General features: G+C 36.8%; 1 protein-coding gene across 2 annotated transcripts in view; it reads left to right on the top strand.

The window, feature by feature from the left end:
• The window catches only part of GRIK2 (glutamate ionotropic receptor kainate type subunit 2), a 3,358,677-nt gene that overhangs the window by 1,279,042 nt on the left and 2,057,259 nt on the right, over window positions 1-22,376 (top strand). For both annotated transcript variants that reach the window (XM_044064973.1, XM_044064981.1), the window contains exon 7: window positions 14,873-15,046. In XM_044064973.1, coding sequence (XP_043920908.1) covers window positions 14,873-15,046 — 174 coding nt within the window. The remainder of the gene's footprint in view (window positions 1-14,872; window positions 15,047-22,376) is intronic.

Genomic DNA, 22,376 nt, shown 5'->3' with positions numbered 1-22,376 from the left:
TGCACTGCCATACTCCTATAATAACCTGGCATATTAAAGAGACTTAAAAGACCAAACTAACAGGCAACCAAGGTATAGTAGCAATAGTGATTTGTGGGATTTAGGTTGTGCAGTATTTAATAATGTGTGATGTCATTAGATCACTTGGGCTTAATCCTCGTTTTTTTATATTTGTTAGTAAGAGCAGGTCCCCACAATATTACATCATAAACATTTTTCCTATTTCTGTTTCAGTGCTTTGTATACAACTTGCATATTTATGACATCAAGATTAATAGTACAGAAACAATATGGTTATTCCTGAAAAGAGCTGTATACATTAAATAAACTTGCCAGCAGTTGAGATTGAAGTAGTAATACTATTTGTATGCTGATGATCTCTGTAATAACAAGGGTGTAATCAGATAAAATGAGTCACCTTTCTTGATTGTTCATTTTGTAATAACAACACAATGCTCCACAGACTTTAAAATGTCCTCATTTCTGAAGTAAAACCTACATAATGAAATCAATACCTTAGAGACTTTACTATTAAAAACTATTAAAAAGCTTGTTTTATGGGATGATACAGTACAAGAAATGAGCAATAACAAAATAATTAATCTGAAGGTCGCTCTGGGTACATTCAATAATAAGTTCAATGCATTCACAGACGGTGTCTCTTTATTTTTAATAATAGATTTACCTACAGTTCTTTAAAAGGTTGAGACATATCACTTACCTTGTCATAAGTATAATCACAGGTATGTTCTGTGATTGTAGACCATAAATTATGCTTGATTTGGAAAGAAAAAAATTATAGCCAATGTGTAACACTGGCAATTTAAGCAAACTACACTTTTATGAGAAGGTTTTCCTTTGTTTCAGTTTTTCAAGGTGAAATAATAAAATAGTTTTAAGTCATAATTTTGCTGGATTAGCAATGTGGAGTACAGTGTGAACTCTGAGCATTATGGATGTTTTAACAAGAGTTTGATCCAGTGGTGTATAAATGCTTCAGTTTCAGTGATTTTTAACATCACTCAGAAACATCTACCTTTTCCAGTCTTAAGATACAGAGGTAAAGACTCCAGTATCATATCAGAAGGGAACAAAAGGATTCTCAGAATTTATGTTTTACTAATACAGAGTGAGGTGTTGTGGTGCAGAGAAAAAAACTAATTCTTTTTAAGTTTGGACAATAATGCTGCCTTCTTTCTTCCAGGGATCAAATTATCTAGTCACATGCAGTTATAATGAATACAATTTAGTCAAGCACCTTATGTCAAATAATTTTAGAGAATATTGCCCAGAATGAGAATTAAACTTAGGAAAAAAATGAAATGACATTTCATTGAATGTGTTGACTGGAATACATGTATAATTCAATATCTTTAGGATGTGCGATGGAGTTTGAGTTGGGGCTATTGCAGAATCTTATGTTTATGTTAGCATAATGATAACAGTCAGGGTTATGGTTTTGGTTAAGGTTTAATTTAAGGTTAGGATGAATATAATTCTCTCAGATACACTGTGATAAATAGTTGTTTAGACAAAATGTCTATCAAAAATTTTGATGAGAGACCTTTAGACTTTTACAATGACTTTTTCTAACAGATACTTTGTAGCTTAGTGGCCTAGGTGAATGCAGTCCAGGCCATGATCCAGGTGGTCCGAGATGGTTTAGTGATATAAGCACTAGAGGATCTGATGGAGTCAAAGTGAATGATGGCCCCCGAGTTACAGATTTCAGGGGAATGATACAATAAAGTTCAGTAACAGTTTTATAGTTTCCTGATGAAGGTTGAGTGAGCAGCTGTACTTTAGCCAAAACTGACCACACATGTGGAAGCTCCAATGCAACCACATGGCGAGCACTGTGAGCCCACTTCAACTGCATATATTTTGTCTACATACATAAGCTTAGTAATCCAAGACAAAAATCCCTCCATTGTAGAGATGTGTAGGATGTCATGCCAGAATCACCATATTGTTCCCCTGGCATTAGGACAAATAGTGTCTATCCCTGATCCTAGTCAGTTGGGTTGAATCCAGACACTTTGATTGTAACAGAAACAAGTAACCTGTTTAGACTGCTTATGTTTACCAACAGAAAGGAAAAAAAAACATATCAGCATGAAAAAATAGATAGCATGCCTTGCAGTGCCTTGGATATACCTTATGAAAGTCTTTGAACCTTTATTATTGACAAGTACATTAAAGCTTTGGAAGGAAGTTATCCCATTATAGACATAATATCAGATTATGTATCATTTATAAGTAGTCTTATGTGACATAACAGTGGCCCATGTGGGAATGGATTACCTGATCTGCTCTGCTCATAGGGACCTGCAGAAAGACATAATGGAGCTTACGATGCATGTGTTAGAGTTAGGGAAGACACTGGCCTTGATCAGTATCTTACCATCACCAAGAATGATAAAGAGATCCAAAGACAAGATAATTGGCTTTAACAATTGGATAAGTAGTTGGTGTTATTCTATGGTGTCTCTGCCTAGGATGATATGGTAGATAAAACTTACTATTTCACCCAGAATGACTTACACTTGTCATTGCAGGCCTTCTGCCTACTGCCTAAGTCTTTAGTGCTTCCACAGTGCCTCCTACTGGATATTACGACAAAGAAAACTTAAACTCAAATTTAGACATCATCAATGTGGTAGTACTCATGGCTAGGAGTCTAAATAGAAATATACCAGAGCTATAGGCCCTACTGCAACGCGAACGCATTTCTTTTTGTATTGATACTGAGACATGATTACATTGCAATGAAAGTGCACTGTCTATAATATGGTTTAGCGCTTTTCATACCATTGTATGCTTCAGAAACTGTGTGGGAGTATCTATAATGTTAGAAACATTTCTTCCTCAAATCAAATTACCTACAACCCCTAACTTGGAGCTCATGGAGATCCATATCAGCCTTAACAATTCAAGTTTTACTTCATTGCTGGCTAAAGATCTCCATGACTGCATCCAAAGATCACAGAAATTACTCAATACCATTGAGGTATTAAATATAAAACTACATACCTTCCAAATAGGATACTGCAATCACCCGAGCATTGACCGGCACACTTACACCTCTGAAATAGTTCTGTTCAGCACTTTCTATACTTCATTAATGTCAATGCAATGAAACAAATTGTATAACTACCCACTAAAGGCTCTAATATCCTTGACTTATCATTATCAATCTAGCCCCCACCTGTACTCTACCCTGCATCTGCTCATCCCTGGTTAAATCTGACAACACAGATCAGTGATCTTCTCTGTCAAGATTATTAGTACCAGCCCACCACCAAATGATACCATCCACAGAGACTTCTCCAAGGCAAATCTACTTCATCTTGAAGAAGACTTATGGAAACTTCCCAACAATCCCTTACAAATGGACCCAACTGAGAGGGCTGCTGCATTCCCCTCTGACATTTAACACCACCCTAAATAAAGCTGTAAATACAGGAATACACTTCTCTGGTGGAACTCCTCAATTAATAAGCTGTATAACAAAAGAAGGAAAATAATTAAATATCTTAAGAAATTCCCATCTCTTTACCTCAAGATTAAACTGAGGCATGCCTACAAGGAACATAAAATCAATATTAAAAAATGTAAAGCAGAGTATGAACCTAGAGTTTCTAGAAACTCTAAAGGAAACTTTAAATCATTTTTCAGTTACTATCACTCATTTGATCCCAAGGATATAGCTAATATTTAGCAGGCAGATTTAGTGCCAACTTTACCCCTCCTACTCACATTGTCATCCACATTATCTCTGAGAATTTAGTTTCCCCTGCAATTACCTTGGAACAATTCTCTGAATCCTTCCAAAGTCTATAAATAATACTTCCATGGGACCAGACAACATACCAGGTTGCATTCTCATCAGTGTCGAGTATGAACTATCTGACCCTCTACTTAAACTGTTCAACTTCAGCCTTTTTACAGGGTTTGTTCCTGATTGCTGGAGAAAGGCCACAATGCATCCCCTACATGAGGGTGGCTCCCTACTAACCTGGTTAATTATAAACCCATTAGCTTTTCTGGCCTTGTATGCAAATCCATAGAATGCATCATAGCAGAACTCAGACACAGGCAACTTAACTGATTTAGACCTCAATCAGTTTGGCTTTGTAAAGGGTAGGTCCTGTCCTCCTGAACCTAGTAAGTGTATTTGAAAAGGTTGCAGGGGCTGTGGACAGTGGTCATTCCGTGCGGACTGCTTATCTTGACGTGGCCAAGGTGTTTGACACTATCCTTGTGCTGGTATTACTAATGAAAAATTAGACAAGCTTAATGTAAACTCCTATGTTGGCTGAATTGTTAACTTGCTATCTGTCAGATACCACGATGTGAAAGTTGCCGGTTCCTTCTCTGAATATAAATTTGGAACTAGTGGGTGCCACAGGATTTGGTCCTGGCCCCTCCTTTGTTTGGCATTTGTTTTGCAGACATCCAAGCCAGTATTCAGAAGTGTTGTTGATTAAGTTTCCTGATGACTGTAAACTGAACACTGTTAAACATTCATCAACTGATACAAAATAGCTCCAACAAGGCCTGAAAAAATTCACAAACATGATGTGTAACACAGTCACAAACTTACTGAAAAAAAACTTCAGCATAGAAGCTTTAGGCCAAAAGGTTGACCCCGTCTCATATGTTATAAATGGCATGCCGCTTCGAACAGATATTGTCATATGACACTTAGGTAGTTATGTGGATGACACTTTTTGATTCTCTCATGATGTCTCCAATACAGACAGGAAGTCCTATCTGACCATGTGAACTTTCAAGGGAATATCTTCAATATCCAAAGAAGTCATCCTACCACTACTGTCTTCCATTATCAGAGCGAAAGATTTCACACCAAGAAAGATAAAGGTCTTAAATCTTTCAGTACCCCACTAGATTAGCACAGCTCTGCTTATACTCAGCAACCTACTGGGAGCTGCAAGGTGACCTGTCTCTTACTTTTTGAGCCATGAAACACATAGTCACATCTAACTTCCTATTTATTTGCAAAACCAGTTACTCTACAAGCTCCCACACTAAGGCCTTAAATCTATACCAACAAATAAACAAGACTTATTAGACAGACAGGTGCCTAACTTAATGTATTCCTAGCTCATGGAATAAATTACCAGTAAAGGTCAAATAAAGTCCTACTTTGGATACCATTTGAATAGGCCGACACAGATTTACACCTGCTTTATCATGTACAACCCTGACGAATTTGGAAAATAAATGAGCACTATTATTAACTTGAAAACCATGGCAATAAAGTTTAAGTTTGTATGCTTAAAGGTGTATACAGCTAGGCATCTTATGGTCCCTGTGACCACTTGCCTAGTATGTTCCTATGTTCCTATAGTAGACATTCTTGCTATTTTGAAGATATACAGACTTTGCTATATATAAAATAAATGAAGACATGATAGTATGTACTTGTTAAGAACTTTTGAAAGGCAGAGGCCACTCCATTTTTTTCTGTTTTATACTCCGTGTATTCTATTTATCAAATTCTTTTCTTGTCAAGATAGCCAGCTTCAAATTCATTTCTAAGATTTTTTTGTTTTAACTTCCAATCATTAGGTTGAGATAATTCCACGTGCACATGAGAAAAATAAATGCTGTAGACTAAATACATTGTAACTTCAGATTACAAACTGGAAATTCACATTGCACTTTTGGCTGTCCCGGGTATTAGCTGTATCAATTGCAGAAATCATCTAATTTGATAATGTGCATAATATACTAATTATTATATATGCATACACAGAACTCTCCGCATTCACAGCTTCCCATTCATAGCAATTAAAGTGGCCACTAGAGAAAGTGAAAACTATTTACTGGTGTAAAGGCAAATGTTTTAACACTAAAAAAATAATGTTGAATTCACTGCCAACAGATACAAAATGTAAGGTGTTATTCTGTAATACTGCCCTCCTATATTTACAGCTAACTTATGCTGCTGGAAGGTTTGAGATTGTGGTATTAAATAAAAAAGCTATTTAACAAGCTATTTTTTCTAAAACATGCATAAAAATAAGAGAATTCACTAAAGGGAAGTGCAAACACACTGTAGATAATATCTCTTTCTCAAGGGTTTTGGAGGACTTCATGGAAGGAGCAAAAAGAGCTCAGGGCACTATCTTATCTGACCAAATTAAAACTGACATCCAGAAAAGCCAGAAATGGCTGCTAAAGGGGTACACATATATAATACAGACCTGCAATATAAGGATCTTGAGAAGATGGTTAAAATGAGATGCATAGAAGTAAGAAGGAATTAATATATAATTGTAGATGCATATGCTTATGTAATGTATGCGATGGAATTAGAGGATCAACTTTAGAACCACAGAGGAGGAGTCCAAACTTCTTAAACTTACACTATGTTTTTCACCCCCTTAAAGAGCTGGTCCTAAATGGTACAATGGCAGTTCATAATGTTTGGATCCATGGGACTCCATACACATGGTGTATTTATTGGCTGCTGTTAATACTTCATCCATCTACATGCATACTAGGAAATTGTGTCTTTCAGAACATCATGGTGTAAACTGTACACATTCAGGTCTTCCACTTGCCATAGTTTAAAATATTTTGCATTTTTGACAGTGTTTTCCCTCCAGTTGTGACTGTTTAAATGGTCCTTGGAAACTTCGAACACACCCTCCCCAAGCTGCTGTAAGTGTTATACTGCATGCAGTGTACCCATAATAAGAGTAGGGCTGCTGATGTGGTCGGACTCACAGGACAGCCTGTAGTTGCTTCTCATTCAGGAATGCATACTGATGTACAGAATTTGAAACTGGTGGTCCTAGATACCCTGCTTGTATGTGCCTTTCATGTCTCAGGCAGTCTACTTCCATATAGACTGCAAGCTTTACCCTTCACGGTAGGCCACAGATATGAGAAGCAACAGATTCTCAGCATGCTTGGCATTTGAAAATCTGGTGGAGTCAGTGATCATGAGAAGCAAAGGTAATTATCCAGAGTCATAGCCCCTGTTTTCACAGACAGCTGGTGAACATACTTAAAGGGTTTCATTACAGATAACTTCATTTTGTTGATAGTTTTATTAAGCTGCCAGATGTGCATCCCTATCTACCCCATGTCCATTCAGTGGTAGACGTCTCTCATTTTAATGCTTAGAAACAATCATGTCACACAGTTAAATACAGGCCCTATAAGTCACATTACCTCTCTGTACAGCAACCAGAATGCCAGACAAGCAAATAGCCATCATAGTAATATTCATTGCCTCCATACTAACATACTTACAGAAAAAAAGTGTAAACGTATTCATAACTTATTAAGGCAAACTGACATAGATGTTATAGCAAGTCTGTAAGAAACACCTAGGTTACACAAATAGGTTCATAGGTTCATAGGTGTTTACTAGACTAATGACCACAAGAGCATTTTTACTAGCCATGCAACGCAAATCTCTGAAATGTTCTGATACCCTTGATAAGTGTAAGCATAGGCCTGGGAGATGAACCATTTACAGGTTACCTGTGTCCATTAGAAACATAGGTGCCAAAACAGGAATGAATTTTCAGATTCCTACTCAATTGTCCAAGTGGTACTTGAATTGGGTTAAGGAGGAACTGTGCTTCACATGGATGGTCCATAGATGTGGTAGTATCTGGGATAGATACCTATCTCTCCAGCAGGACCTATTTATATCACAGGCAAGGTTTACATCTGCGCTGGTACTGTTTGTTTTGAGGATATGCAGGAGGTCCATCAGAGTGGGGTCTGACAACGCCCTGTATGCCAGGCATAGATCTCCTCCTCAAAAGCCTGTAGGAGACAAAATACAGGTATAGGGCCTTGAGGCTGGCTGCACAGGACATTTTACTTATGTCCTGTATTCTTTTAGTGAGGAACCTCTTGGATGTTCCAATTGTTGGATATGCCTGGATAGGTACATACCAAAGGGGGCATTGTACTCAATGATAGGTGTGATGAATGCCAAATACAGTGGAACAATGACTTCCTTGGACTTAGATACCATACCTTTGTTTATAAGTTGTGCAATATAGAATGATTTCCTCACCGCTGTAGACACATGATGGTCAAAGGCAAGATTACTATCTATGTGTGTCCCTAAGTCCCTGACTACTGGATGAACTCTAACGGGTGTGTTGTCAATATGATAGCTACCAGGGATGCATGACTTCCAAAAAGATACTGTTATGCATTTCTTGGCATTTAATTTTAGTCCATCGCTCTGACACCAGTTGTTTGTCTATGTCAGCCCCTCCTGGAGAACATTTGTGTCAGTGTGAGATTCAATGACAGCTCCTAAATTGCAATTGTCTGCAAATTCAGTCATCCAGAGACCACTGATATTGGCCTTGACTTTTGGGGAGTAAATTCCAAAAAGGAGCAGTCCAAAGACTGATCCCTGAGGGACTCCACTTGTGACTGGCCTCTTTGTAGAGGTGGACTCCCCAAATCTAACTTCTTGGGTCCTATCTATGAGCCATTTGTCTAACCACCAGTTGACATGGGTTTGTATCTAACATCTTGAGTTTGTCAACAATGCCTGAGTGGGTACTCTGTCAAATGCCTTGGCCAGGTCAAGGTAGGCAGTGTGAACAATTTTACCCTCATCCATTGCTTTGGTGACCTTCTCAAAGAAGTCCACCTGGTTGAGTAGGCATGGTCTGCCCATGATGAAACCAAACTGGGTTGGGTCCAGTGTCTGGAGCTTTACTATATCTCTATTGATCATCTCCATCATAATTCTGTCCATGGCTTTACATGTAAAACTCATGAGACTTATTGGTTTGTAGTTTCCAGGGTCTGTATATGGCCCACATTTGTGCAGAGGGATGACTGTTGCCTTTCTTCATTTATTAGGCACAAAGCCTGTTTGCAGGCTCCAGTTAAATATTAATTCCAGAGGCCCTGATAGGTCATGTTTGATGCTATTTATAAGGCATCAGGAGATATTTTCTGTGCCCATTGATGCAGTGTCCTTGGTCTTAGAGACAGCATTAAGAACCTGTTCCGTAGTGATAGTAGGGGGAGTTATATTTGATGATATTTCCTGAGGGAAAGTTGAGGGGGGACAGAGGGATAAAGGTGGAGTTGAATTTATCAGCCAGGAGGTTTACTATATCTTCTGGCTCAGTGTAGGTGGGTCCACTCACAATGAGCTCTGCACACAATTGTGCATTGCCTTTGAAGTTGCAGACATAGCTAAAGAATGCTTTGTGGTTGTCCTTGATCCTGGAGGCCAAACTTACCTCAAATTTGGCTTTGGTAGACTTTCTTTGTCCTCTGAGTTGTCTGTTTAGTTTGAGGAGAATGCTTTTATCCTGCTGGGTTCTTCACCTCCTAATTTTTGCCATGATTTTCTTCCTTCTGTTATACAGCCTATCAATTTTGTGACTCCACCAGGGTGGCTTCTTTTTTGAGTTAGTTCTGTACTTCTTCATGGTGGGTACCGCTGCCATTATGTAGTTATTAAGATGCTTGTACAGAGTTTCTTTGAACAGTTCTGCATAGGCAACAGTGTTCTCAGGGTTTATGGGGGCTTGAAATTTTGCCAGGATCTCTCATAATAGCAGGAAGTTAGCCTTAGAATAGTTCCTGAATATTCTAATTTAGCTAGGAATCTAGGTTTATTTTTACTTCAAAGGAGAGTGGAGACCATTTTGTGGTCTGACCTTACCAGGGAAGGCATTGCAGTAGGGGGTGTGCAGCAGTCTCCCATATTAGCGAGGACATGATCCAGTATGGTTGCACTCCATCATAAATATTTTCAACAACAAAAAGATATTATTTACTGATCTTCTGTAACCAGAACTCTTAGATTGCCAGATTTGTATGCCTATCAATTAATGACATAATTAACAGAATTTCAGGTCATGAAACTATTGCCTCGTTCTTTTATATCCTTCAGCTCTCAATCCTGAATGTGAATTGAGATCTACTAAAGAAGTAATCCTTGTTGATATTCCAGAGTTCTTTATCATCACATCCTGCTACACTTTTTGAGTCCTCCAGTCCACAGTCGCTTAGCTGAAGATCTATTATTGTGCTTTAAAAGTTATGTATAAAACAGGCCATGCCAAGTAAAGGTGTAGCTGGTCCTTTCCATACCTCACTTTATCATGCAAGATGCCCCATAGACGTCCACACTTAGACTAGTCATATTTAGAACATTTATCAAACATGTATGTAACCAGTTGTCAGTAAGTAAGCATCGACTATACTAAATGTACATAAATGTAATAACATACAGCAGAATAGATGAAAATTATTTCTAGATGATAGATGCTTAGGGATCTTGTACCTGTAGCATCCTAAGTGGTATTAGTCACAAAGGAAATAGCATACATTTAAGCCAATATATTGCAGAAAAATATAGCATTTGATACTGCAATACTGTGTGATATCTCATAAATTTTTTAAAAAATTAACGTTATTATTTCAGTGTTAAGAATAAAGAATAAAGTTAACTGCTTTACCAAACTAAATAAAATGTGTCAGCTATACCATGCAGTGAATGTTTTTTTCTCTTAAGCCTATAATGAAATGTCTACGAGTGTTTGAGCTCATGTGGTATTTTATTTTCAAACACAATCATTGGGATTCATTAACATCTACACTAAGTGTACATTGTTCTGAGTGAACAGACAACACAAGCATAACTCACACCTTCTTCCTTCTAATTTTAGTTTTCATACTGATTTTCTTGCAGCTTTAAATACTGAGGGAGATTCAAAAAGCTTACCACAAAGTGTAGACTATATGTGCACTTAGTATAATCTTTTTGAGTGATTGAAAAGCACAAAAAATGTGCAAGGGATGTTCTTGAATACAGATCATATACACTTAGTGTAGGTGTTATTGAATCTGGCCCAGTGACTTAAAAAGATTGAAAGAAAGATGTAGGGCATTTAAAAGAAATGTTTTCTGTATTTAAACACAACAAACTTAATAGCATTTAAATGCATTTTCAAGCATACAGCTTAGAATAAAATTCAGTACTTGTTATACATGACAAACTAAAGAAACATATCAGAGTATCTCAAGCTAAAAGTTCCAGAAGATTGCTAACCAGAGTAATGATATAACTTGCATTGTTATTACATGTTATAGTTAAAAAAAAAAAAAAAAAAACAAGGGCACGCTTGCCTATCATGTGCAATTATACAAGCTCAAAATTACTACAGAAAAAAAGATCTTGTGTTTTCACTGCTGTTTTAAGGTTTCAGAACTTTATTGCATTTGTTGTGGGTTTTTTGTACTATGTTGAAAGACTCACAGAGGAAAAAACATTGAGTTTTATATTTGTTTTTCTCCTTTTTCCTTTTTCTGCAAGTTAGTTCAAACTTAGAGTTAGTATGTTTAGAAATCAGTGGTTTCATAGGTTCACTGATAAATACTAGGCAATCTGTTTGCAAATTGTTACATGCCCAGCCAATAGTCACACATTGACCAAACATAAGAATCAAATCCTGTACTTTGAGTATAGGAGGTAAACACTTTACCCATCATAACAACCCCCAAACATCTAACCCCAACCCCTGCATCAATGTGTACAAGGAGGCTTCTCCCCTGCAGATGCAGTCAGGTTGTTTGGTGCTTTTGATTTTTTTTGCAGTTGTAATTGACTGTAATTGTGTGTAGACTTACATGTTTTAGTTTTGGCTTTCCACCAGAAATCTTGCAGAAACATTCACGTGATCATTTTAATTTTTAAACACTGCTTATTGATATTTTGCAAAATGAGTGCTGCCTATCACAGTTTTTTCTTTTCTTCTTCCATTGTACAGCTTTTGAGACCCATTCCAGTTTCATCTTCATGTAATATATATACATTTGAGAGATGTTTAACTTTACTCACAGCCATAGCTGAAAGTATACATACCCAGAAAGTTATATTAAATTTTCAAAATACGGCTTTTTAATGGCATACTAAAAATGTATTGCTGGGGATAAAAGGCAGGCATCACCCATTTGACAGTATGTTTCAAATGCTGGTATCTTCGGCTATATCAGTGGTTGACCGATGAGATGTGCTTTTGTGGATCAAGCTTGATGGGTATTGTGAAAGCTGTCAGCCCAGCCAGCTAGAATTTTGTAAATTATCCTATGTCATTCTAAATGTCACTATGATCCACATGCTTGTCTTACAAATGCAAGATAACTATATGTTATGTATGTGTTAAACTATGTTATGTGCTGAGCTTCAAAAATGTAATCACAGTGCACTCTGCTGGAGAAAAGCAGAAATGTGTATGGACTATATGCCTGTGCAAATGTATGTTTTCATAGTAGAAGTTGGGACATACAGAGTCAAATTGCAAACTCTGAGAAAATAAGTAAAACGTTTTACGAGTGTGTTTACCACCACTAGAAGACAAAATGTCTGCAGCTGGAAATTCTTTCTATTGTCTTGAGAGAGAGATAATTATAGATTTCAAGGGTAAATGTATTTAACAGTTTTATGATTTCCAGTTCCAGGTAAGCTTCTAAGTGGTAAGTGTCAGCTTCTAAGAACTAAGTATTCTTGACACTGAGCTGCTAACTTTTAGGTTTCTGTTGGTCTGAAAATTAAGGCAGATATGACAAAAATTATGTAATCTGAGATGACCCAGCAAACATGTTTGTTATTAATTTAAGAACTATGTCATAGAGAAAGTCTGTGCATTTTGTTTTTGTCTCTGGATCTGAACACATCAATCTTCAGCGGTTCTCATCTGTATTTGCCTGGCTCTGTAATTAAGACTTAAATCATGGTATCTCTCTTAGAGATAGATAGGAAAATAGTAAGATCAGTCTGGATGTTTTCTGTATTTATGTGAGACTGTCCTGCAATGTTGTTTCAAAGTATTTCCTGTGATTCTAAACTTTGTTGTCACTGTATTGAGTTACTGAGTATTGTCTTGTTCTTTTATTATTTATTATTAAATATATTTAAACCTTTTAATTGTGGCTGGTTTTGTTTAGAGATATTTAAGCTCTTAGCATACTTGCATGCATTTTGGTAACACTGTACAGGCTACTCCTGAATAGTCTTAAAGCCTTGGACACACTTACCATTTGGATAATAGTAGCATTACAGAGTACAATTGGTCACCCTTTGAAAGGGCCTTAGAGTAGCTGATAAGGGTGGTTGGTGGCAGGTGGTACTATTGTATAGTCTGGGCAGAAGGGGGTATACCTAGAGAACCTGTGTCAGCCTTCCCTAGGAGTGTCTGTGTGTTTGTTTATAAATCAAATGTCAAAGTGTGTGTGTGTGTGTGTGTGTGTGTGTGTGTGTGTGTGTGTGTGTGTGTGTGTGTGTGTGTGTGTATGTGTGTGTCAGCTACTTGGGCAGGGACACGAAGCACTGGTTGGGCAGAGAGGGTGCTGGAGGTTTTGGCTTTACCATTCATCTGAGATCTGACCCCTATAGCTGTGCCAGTGGGGTGTCTTATTGAGGATCTGGAGAGAGAGGTGAAAAAACAGCCCCAGACTGACTATGATCTCTGTGTGCTCTTAAGAGAAATTGTACTTTACTGTGTGTGTACTTGTCATTCTCCCAATGTCCACGTCCCTCATTGATGCTAGTACTGAGGATTAAGGCTTCTTGTTTACTGGCAGGGGCATCACAGGTATTACCTTGTCTGATTCTACTGTTGATTCTACCTAACACTTCTCATAATGATGGCTTGGGTATGTATCCAACAAAACTGCACTCAGTCATATTCTAAACAAAGGTAGCATTTTTTGTCTCATTATAACCTTGTAATAAAACATAATGTATTAGTTAAATGAAACAGATATAAAGTATAGACTATTTTATCATCCAAACAAATTTGTATATCCAAGTCTGTTAGACTGTTAAGTAGTTTTCCTTGTTGTGTTTTTAATTTAGACACTTTAGTTTCACTTATCACCTTTGTAACTTAGAATCCATGTAAAGTGATAGTTCAATATTTTAAAAGTGCCCTAGACAGAGGTTTTGGATTTAATTTTTCATTAGATTCAGCCATACATCCCAACAATTTTTAACAAAAGCAAAAATAATGGTGTTAGGGGGAACAAAGGCCAAAAAGCAGGGACATATTTTAAATATTGTTTATGTAAAATATGTTTTGCATTAACATGCATTTTGAAGGATAAGAAGTCTGAAAGGGAAATATCTGTCATTATTAATGACTTTATCAGTCAGTAATTTGCCAGAAATCCACATATTTTATATGAAACAGATCAAAAATATAAAGCAAAAATCTGGATTTTCTTAGAAATTCTGGACATTTGAGAGGTATGATTTCATCTGTTAAACAAGGTGATGGTTTAAACTGTAATGTTGCACTTTCCCTGTGAACATAGCATTAGAGGGTAGAACATATTTTGCTTCTCATTTTATAACATCTGGGATTTAAAAACCGAGATAGTAAAAAAATGTTCATATATCACATTGCTTGCGTGACTTTATCTTGCTACTGGAATTTCCCTTCACTCTCCTTACCCAAATTCTGACTAATTTTTATGGAATGTATTCTGTCTACCACAAATGTGTAGAATATATATGTTACATTAACAATGAGCTGATTTTATTCAGAATGTAACTTAACTCTGCTGCATGTATAAGTTTACTTGCATACATTTTTGAAGCCATTCAATTATCTTTGGTGTAACAAAATTCAAAATGAATATTACTTTCTCTCCAGTATAGTCATTGTATGCACTGATAATACTGCTTTATGCCAGGCAGCAAAATAATACACAATGATTACATCTAACTGTAGTCTTGTCAGGATACATGTCTATGCCCATCACATTATTTCAAACAATGCTGTCTAACACAATACTTATTAAATATTAATTCAAATAAAAATATCTCTTGCAGGACCTCGTGGGACTTGATGTGGAGCCATATCGTTACAGTGGTGTTAATATGACAGGTTTCAGAATCTTAAATACAGAAAACAGTTTGATTGCTTCAGTCATTGAAAAGTGGTCCATGGAGAGACTGCAAGCACCCCCCAAACCTGGATCAGGTCTGCTGGATGGATTTATGACGGTATGAAAATGTTCTATAATACATATATGAATTTTTCTACAGTAATAATTCATCCTTTTGAAGGCCACTGCTATTTTGCTTAGTTTGGCATACTTTTTATTCCAGCTCTATGCCCTCAATAAAAATGTTACACTTTTCTTTATTTTCTGATAGTTCTGAAATTTAGTGACCTAAAATTATATAAAGTCTACTATATAAATTAAAAGCTGATTATCTGTTCACTCACGTCTGATAATATGCAGTTACGGTACATCCTACTAGGTCATCTTGCTGTATAATGTAGTGCATTGCAATGTAATCTGCTATATTAGTAAGCAACTGTTTCAAGGAGAAAGCTGTAGATGGCATGTGTGTTTTTCTTGAAGGAGGCAAACTGTTCCTAGTTAGAAATAAAGTGAGGTCGATGACAGCTTTGTGAAATAACTTAAAACCTTAAACCACTTATTCTTGTCTTTCACCAGCAGCATAAAGATTACCAGAGTATTTTTCATTTGTTTGCTGAAGGATGTTTCATTAAAATGAACCCAGTGCTTGTTTGTACAGACCTGCTGCACACACTGTTACTAGCAGCGTATTTTAAGATTAGTTAAAACAGAGTTTGTGTTTCTCCATAAATCCATATATCTGCACTGTTACATCCAGTCTTCATTGAAAGCAACATAATGTATCTTACTTTTTTGCCCTGTCATACTAACTTTGCAGATTCATAGATTTGTAAGAATTCTTAGAGGCAGCCTGTTTTGAACATGCAACCCACTGAAAAAAAAAAACACTTTCACAAGGCATTATTATCTCCAGTAAGTATATCTAAGTACTGCCCAAAGTCAGAACATTTTAGAAAACACAGGTGATAATGTAAATGGAGTTCCATTTAACTGTAGCATTTCAAACAGGCACGTGTTACACATTCATTTTATTTTATGGGTTTTACTTTATTTGAATTTTATGAAATAAGCTGTAGATAAAAGTAGATGCTACGCAAATTTTATATAGATAAGTTAGAAAAGCTTTCAATACTAGAACATTTGTTATACAGTATATTGCTGGCTCAAAGTATCTGTAAATCAAAAAAGGACACAGAAATCAATGACCCCATTCTGTAGAGAGGACATGCCATCCCTTAGTTTTGTGAAGTACCTTTTTATCTCTTCAAATTAATTTAAGTTTTTGAAATGCTGGAACATAAAGTGATGACAAGGGATATGACAAATCAATATACACGCTTACAGACATATAGAGATGTTAAAATTATGCTATAAAGAGGATGTGCTTTAAGGCAAAGCAAGCAAAAACAGTATGGTAAATTGCCATTGTCTTTATAATTGTTAAAGGGTTTCTTGCCAATATCTGTCTTTTATTTGCAACGAAGGCTCATTTATTCATCTGCAAAACTGCATGACTGAATTCATGTATATTAATTGATTAATTTGAGATTGTTACCTGGGTGCCTGTGCCTGTCTGAAGCCCTTTTTGATGACATCCCAGGCTGGTACATTGCTGCAGCTATAATAATGAACACATAAAGCAATAAAAACATATTGCTGTGCCGTATAAGGAATGGCGGCCACCGCTGCATTTAACTGTCTGACTTGGCTGCGTAGCACCTAAGTAACATACTTCTAAGCCATGTTTTAGCAGCTGTATGAGACATTCTTGAAAATGCTGTGTCCTTATTTTTCATTTGAAACTGATTTACCCCTGAAACTGTGTTATTCTGTGGCTCTTCTGATTGTCGAACGCATTTGACGTTGCTTGTCAATCCTTAAACTGTTGGCTGTCTGTTTTAGTTCTATGTTACTGCTAACATCTATAGTTCTCAGTTTGTTTTTAAAAATCTGTTACAAACTAGTGATTTTTTTTTAAATTAAAGTGTGGTACTTTGACTTAAATGACATTTTAATGACACTCCTGTTTGTGGCACACATACACTTGGCAGTATAATGCCAGTTTGATATCAGTTCATAGTCTATACTTTGTTGAGTAGTCACTTTAAGAGTTTTATTTTCTTTATTTTATGGCTTAAGTGTCAGTATTACTCTCACTTTAGACATAAACACAGAACACTGTGTCAGCAGTAGCAATCCTATGAAGTGGATGCGTATCAGTGTGGGGGGTGGATTATCAAGCAGTAAACATGCAAATTATTTTTTTTTGCAATTATACTATAATTCAGAAATTCAAAAACATTGATTCAGATACTGAATGTATGTGATATGCATTGTTGTTTAATATTGTATACCTACAAACTCATACAGACAGAAAAAAAAAATAGAAACAATAAGATAAGTGCAAAAAAAATCAGTCCTTTCCTTGGCAGAATCCGTGAATGGACAGCTTTTATTTACTCAAGCATAGGCATATAAAAGCTATTTTAAGTTAATGCAGCAGTTCTGTCTGTTTTCTACCAGTGGGTCAGCTACATAATATTATTTACACTTTATGACATAATAAGTTTCAGTTAGAGAGGACATATTTTTCATACAGTGTTTTATTTAATATTATAACCCCAGGAGTGCAGAATGCAATTGAAAAATAAAACCATAAAATGATGTATGGTGAAGAAAAAGTTAAGTGTGGTGAATGGGACTGAAACCAGGTTTTGCATATTTTTTTTTGATTGCTTGACATTTCTGTATCAATAAAATGGCAGCCAAAATGATGAATATTTTAAGTACACTTTTTAGAGCAATGCATGCCTAGGCAATGCAAAGGAATTTCTTTCTCTATATAGCAGTGCATTGGTGCTTTAACTGCAGACTATACCTTTGTCACACTGCATTTGCCTGTGTACCACAACACTGTGTATCACAGTGACAAAATAAGCTTTTTGTTAGAAAGTTCCTCATTCTAATTTCTTTTCGTTTTTGAAAATGCAAGTAGTTTTCAAATCCACAACAAGCAAGCAAATAAATAGAGAAACAAAGAAATTAATAAATGCATTAATAATGCCCTGGAATAACAACCGCACAGAATTTCACGGTACTTTATAACTAAAGTAGCAAGCTATACATTACATAACATGGCCCTCCATATGCAGTTTATAAATATGCAAAATAAGGCATGCCATTTGCATATTACCAATGTTGCTGTGTGCTCTGAGGCTTCAGTAACCACTTGATTCAAAAAGTGTTATGGGTCATAGTGATACAAGACTGTGGAGAGGAAGCATAAGCAGGTGAGCACATGGAAAGGTGCCTGGCCCCTTCCCAAGAGTGTTTCTACTAATGAAGCTTGTGTGGAGATCAGTAGTGGGAGAGGAAATTGCCAGATATTAGTACCACTCAACCAAGCTGTGTCCTGTATTATATGGACTGTGGCTTAGACCTGTGCTATGAATTCCCATATCTCATCATTTGCAGCAAGTATAATAAAGCACCACATCATTTTTATTTGCTTTCTAATGTGTTATGTATCTGTTTATTAACCAGGTCCAGTGTTGGTCCATGGACATTTTTCAGCCTTAAACCAGGAATAGGGGAAAATATATACAAATAATAATCTAAAGCAAAGTGGGATGGCCACAGTGGTGCAGTGGCTAGTGCTGTTGCCTCACAGAATAGTTTCTCCGGTTCGATCCTTGGCTGGGGTGCCTTCTGTGTGGAGTCTGCATGTCCTCCCTGTGGTCGCGTGGGTTTCCTCCGGGTGCTCCAGTTTCCTCCCACATCCCAAAGACATGCTGTAGGTGGATTGGACACACTAAATTGGCCCTAGGTGTGAGTGTGTGCATGTGTGTGCCTTCCTTGGAAGGTTGGGCGCCGGGCTGGCAACTCGACACTGTAAAACTCCGCTGCCAATCATGAGCAGACAGTGATCCGCTGTGGCAACCCCTAACTGGGAAAAGCCAAAAGAAGAAGATAAAGAAGAATAATCTAAAGCAAAGTCTTTGTGAAGGAACAATTAAACATGACAAGCACACAAAATTGCAAAGCTGCAGTAGATAATATTAGATGTGACAGGATACACAGTGAAGAGCTAGTGAGCAAACTCAGCTTCTGTTTGTATGTCTTGGGATAAACCAAGAAGCCAGAACCTAACATAAGACAATGGGAGCTGATATATGTTCTGGCCACATGCTACAGTGGACCAAGCCCTGTGCAAATCTGCTGGCTACTGCCACAGTTCCATAGCAAATGGGCTTGACACATACAGCAAATGCTCCATGACCACCATTTCAGTATTACAAGAGGCTGGTGACAAATGTGTAGCAATTTAAATCCCATAAATCTAAAGATGGTACATGTGTAAAATGGCTCTATATCACTGGGGTATCTGCCCATTCCTTTCCCTTCTCATACACCCCTTCCATTTCAGCCTAAAGCCACCACATTGTTCTAGCATGTCTTTATGCAGTGACCAATTGAGCATGAATAGGGATTCTTTATTAACAGAGTTTATTATCCTACACTGCAAAGACTGCTTAGGTGCTAAGGGCAAGTTTATCTTTACCCATATGTAACATTGAGCAGCTGGAAATATTGGCATCACTACCAATGCTGTCTATCAGTGTGGATCTTTAGATGAAAACATGAGATCATGCCATTGTAGAACCAACACCCCATTCAATCCATTCACTCTGAAATGAAAGTTTGTCATCAGATGAACAGAGTGTATTACACCAGATCCTATCCTTCCAATTGGTACCCAAATTTAAGGTTGTACAACTTTTCAGAAGCCTGCTTGTTCTACGTTATAGTCTCCTTCAAGATGATATACAATTTGTGAAGCTTTCTTAAAAGTACCAGGGTAAGATTCAGAAATACATAATATCTTCACCATGACCCACAGTGGCTGAGAATGGGACATAGATTGTAAAATTTGGTTGTCTGTGACCTTTGCCATGGCCTGCATAAACCCAGGAAGGAATAAGCTTCCTTGGATAACTGAAAGAATATGACTGACTGATATAACTTTCAATCACAGAGTTCACAGCTGATGGTCTTCTATCCACACCAAAACAACAGGCTTACGCACATTCACTTTAATTGTCTTTTTTTCATGAATCATTGTTAGTGTATAAGGGAGCCGTGAAAAATCTTGTAGCTTTGCTTATAGGTTAATAGGTTCATAGTACTTACTAGGTTATTGATCTGTGAGGATTTTTGTAAACCTAGTTATACATTCCTGTAAAGCTTTTAGGCATTATATTTTAAGTATGAATAACCCAGAGATGAGCAAAATATGCACATGTTGCCTCCTCATGAGGGGATAAGGGTGCTCAATCAGGGGTGCATGTGTAGTTATCCATTCATTTATCCAGATTACATCTGAACAATGTAAGAAAAGTGTTTGCTGTATGAGGAGAGGAACACGATTCTAAAGAAGCAGGGTTCTCTATGGTATGTATTTGGTCTTCTAATGTGTCCAATTTATGTAGCAAAAGAGATTGAAATCTCTTGAGCAAGTGTTTATAATACCATTAGATGTGCAAATGTGCTGTAGGTGTAATAGGACAGGGTCTGTCGAAGCTGTGTAAGTGAGGCAGAGACTGCCCCTCAGTAGCTTTATGTCACTGAAAAGGCAGACAAGATTTTGAAATGGTCCACATAGTTTTTGTGAGGGAAGCAGGTGTAGTTCAGAAGATTCTTTTATCAGCACCATATTAATAAGTCATATTCTATAAGTGTAACAAGAAGTTTTTTTTAATTGTTTGGAATGCACTGTATAGTGAGTTGTTTTCATGTGTGTGTGTGTGTGTGTGTGTGTGTGTGTGTGTGTGTGTGTTTCTTATAAAGCCAGAATGTGGCAAAAGCCATCTATATGTTTAGGCAGTGAATTCCATTTCTCTCTAATTTCAGAAACTACAGTTCAGTTTTGAAAATGCACAGGAAGCTTTCTGCCTTCCAAACACAGAGCCACCGTTACACGTTTGGTATACTGTTTTAACTGTACATGCCTTTGTTTAAGTAAATTGCTACTCTTTATTCTGTTCCTTCTGAATGCACATCAGATTGTTCAAACCAGTCTTGCAAAAAAGACTCATTCAGGTTTATTACCAACTTTAAAGAGCAGTGCTATGAATAGATTTAATCTGTTTGATGTTTCCTTGTGTGAACTTTGTATTCTGTCTCTCTTTAAACTAAGAAAAGGACTTCATAACAAGCATGGGACATTTTTCTAATCTATGTAACACGTGCCTTCTTTTTCTACAACCTTTTGATGTACTAACCATATAATTGGACATTCAGGTTACCTATGTGGTAACTAGACAACCAAGATTGTCACATCCAATTTTTCATGATAAAGAAATCACGGTCCTTTCTTTTTTGGCAGTCTGATATTATCGTAGGCCATTTAAACAAACTCACATTGCTGGTGTTACTGGCTCAAGCAGGATGTGCACCTCTCCTTGTAATCAAGAAGATTAGAAGGCAAATTATTTTGCTCAACAGAGGCAATTTTAAGTTAATTTTATGGTACTACAGTGCAACATAGGTTGTGGGGGTAGTGCTACATTCCAGAGATACACACAAAGTCTAACATTTTTGAGATTTTGGTAGTTCTATTGAATATTAAAGCTACCGTGTTGCTTGCCAGTGAAGAGTAGTCATTTTTGATGCATGTAAAATATTAAGTTTATACAATAAGCGAAAGAAAAGAAGAATATAACTGTATTGTGCATACAGATCATAAATATTTATAATAATAAAAAGTTATAGCAATTTGATGCCTTTCTGCAGATAAAATTCACAGCACAGTGTATTAAGGTGTAAGCAACTAAGATTGTTTTCCTCCAGCTGCTGCTTCCCTTCTTTATGCAGTTAATTTCTCCAGCAAACATATTGTCTGCTTTTAATTGTTCTGCTGCTGACTTGCAATTGTGCACATCTGTTCTACCAAATCTTTGGAGAAATGTGACTACATCAGCCATCAAGAAATCATTAGAATATGCTCCTGGATCCAATGAAGTGTGGAAAATTGTGCCTGAAGAGCTACCCAAGTGGTCATGCACAACTTAATGGGAGTAAGGCAGTTCAATAAGGTCATCTATATGAAAGTGGTCCAGTCAGTCTCAAAGCCTCAAATCTGCTAATTAGATGGATTTGTTGTAAACAGATCTGTTAATCCAGGACCATTATAAACTAATGTATTTCTTGCTGTTTAGATGGGGTATTATTACAAATAAAAGCATTGCGTTGTATGTATGGTAGGGAACAGTCACCCAAACTGAGGATACAGGGGAATTTGTCTCTGCAGATACTGATAGTCGTTTCTTTTACTGTTTTCAGTAAACTGGTACTCCACAGACTATTCTATATCTCATTTAGTTTTGCTCATTTTAGCATTTCAGATAAAAAACACCTTTAAGTAATTTCAGTTAATTGTAAATAAT

The sequence above is a fragment of the Protopterus annectens genome, chromosome 1.part0, assembly GCF_019279795.1.
Source record: "Protopterus annectens isolate FY-2018-M chromosome 1.part0, PAN1.0, whole genome shotgun sequence".
Taxonomy (NCBI): Eukaryota; Metazoa; Chordata; order Ceratodontiformes; family Protopteridae; genus Protopterus; species Protopterus annectens.
The sequence above is the reverse complement of the archived record's forward strand: the minus strand, read 5'-3'. Positions and strand labels throughout refer to the sequence as shown.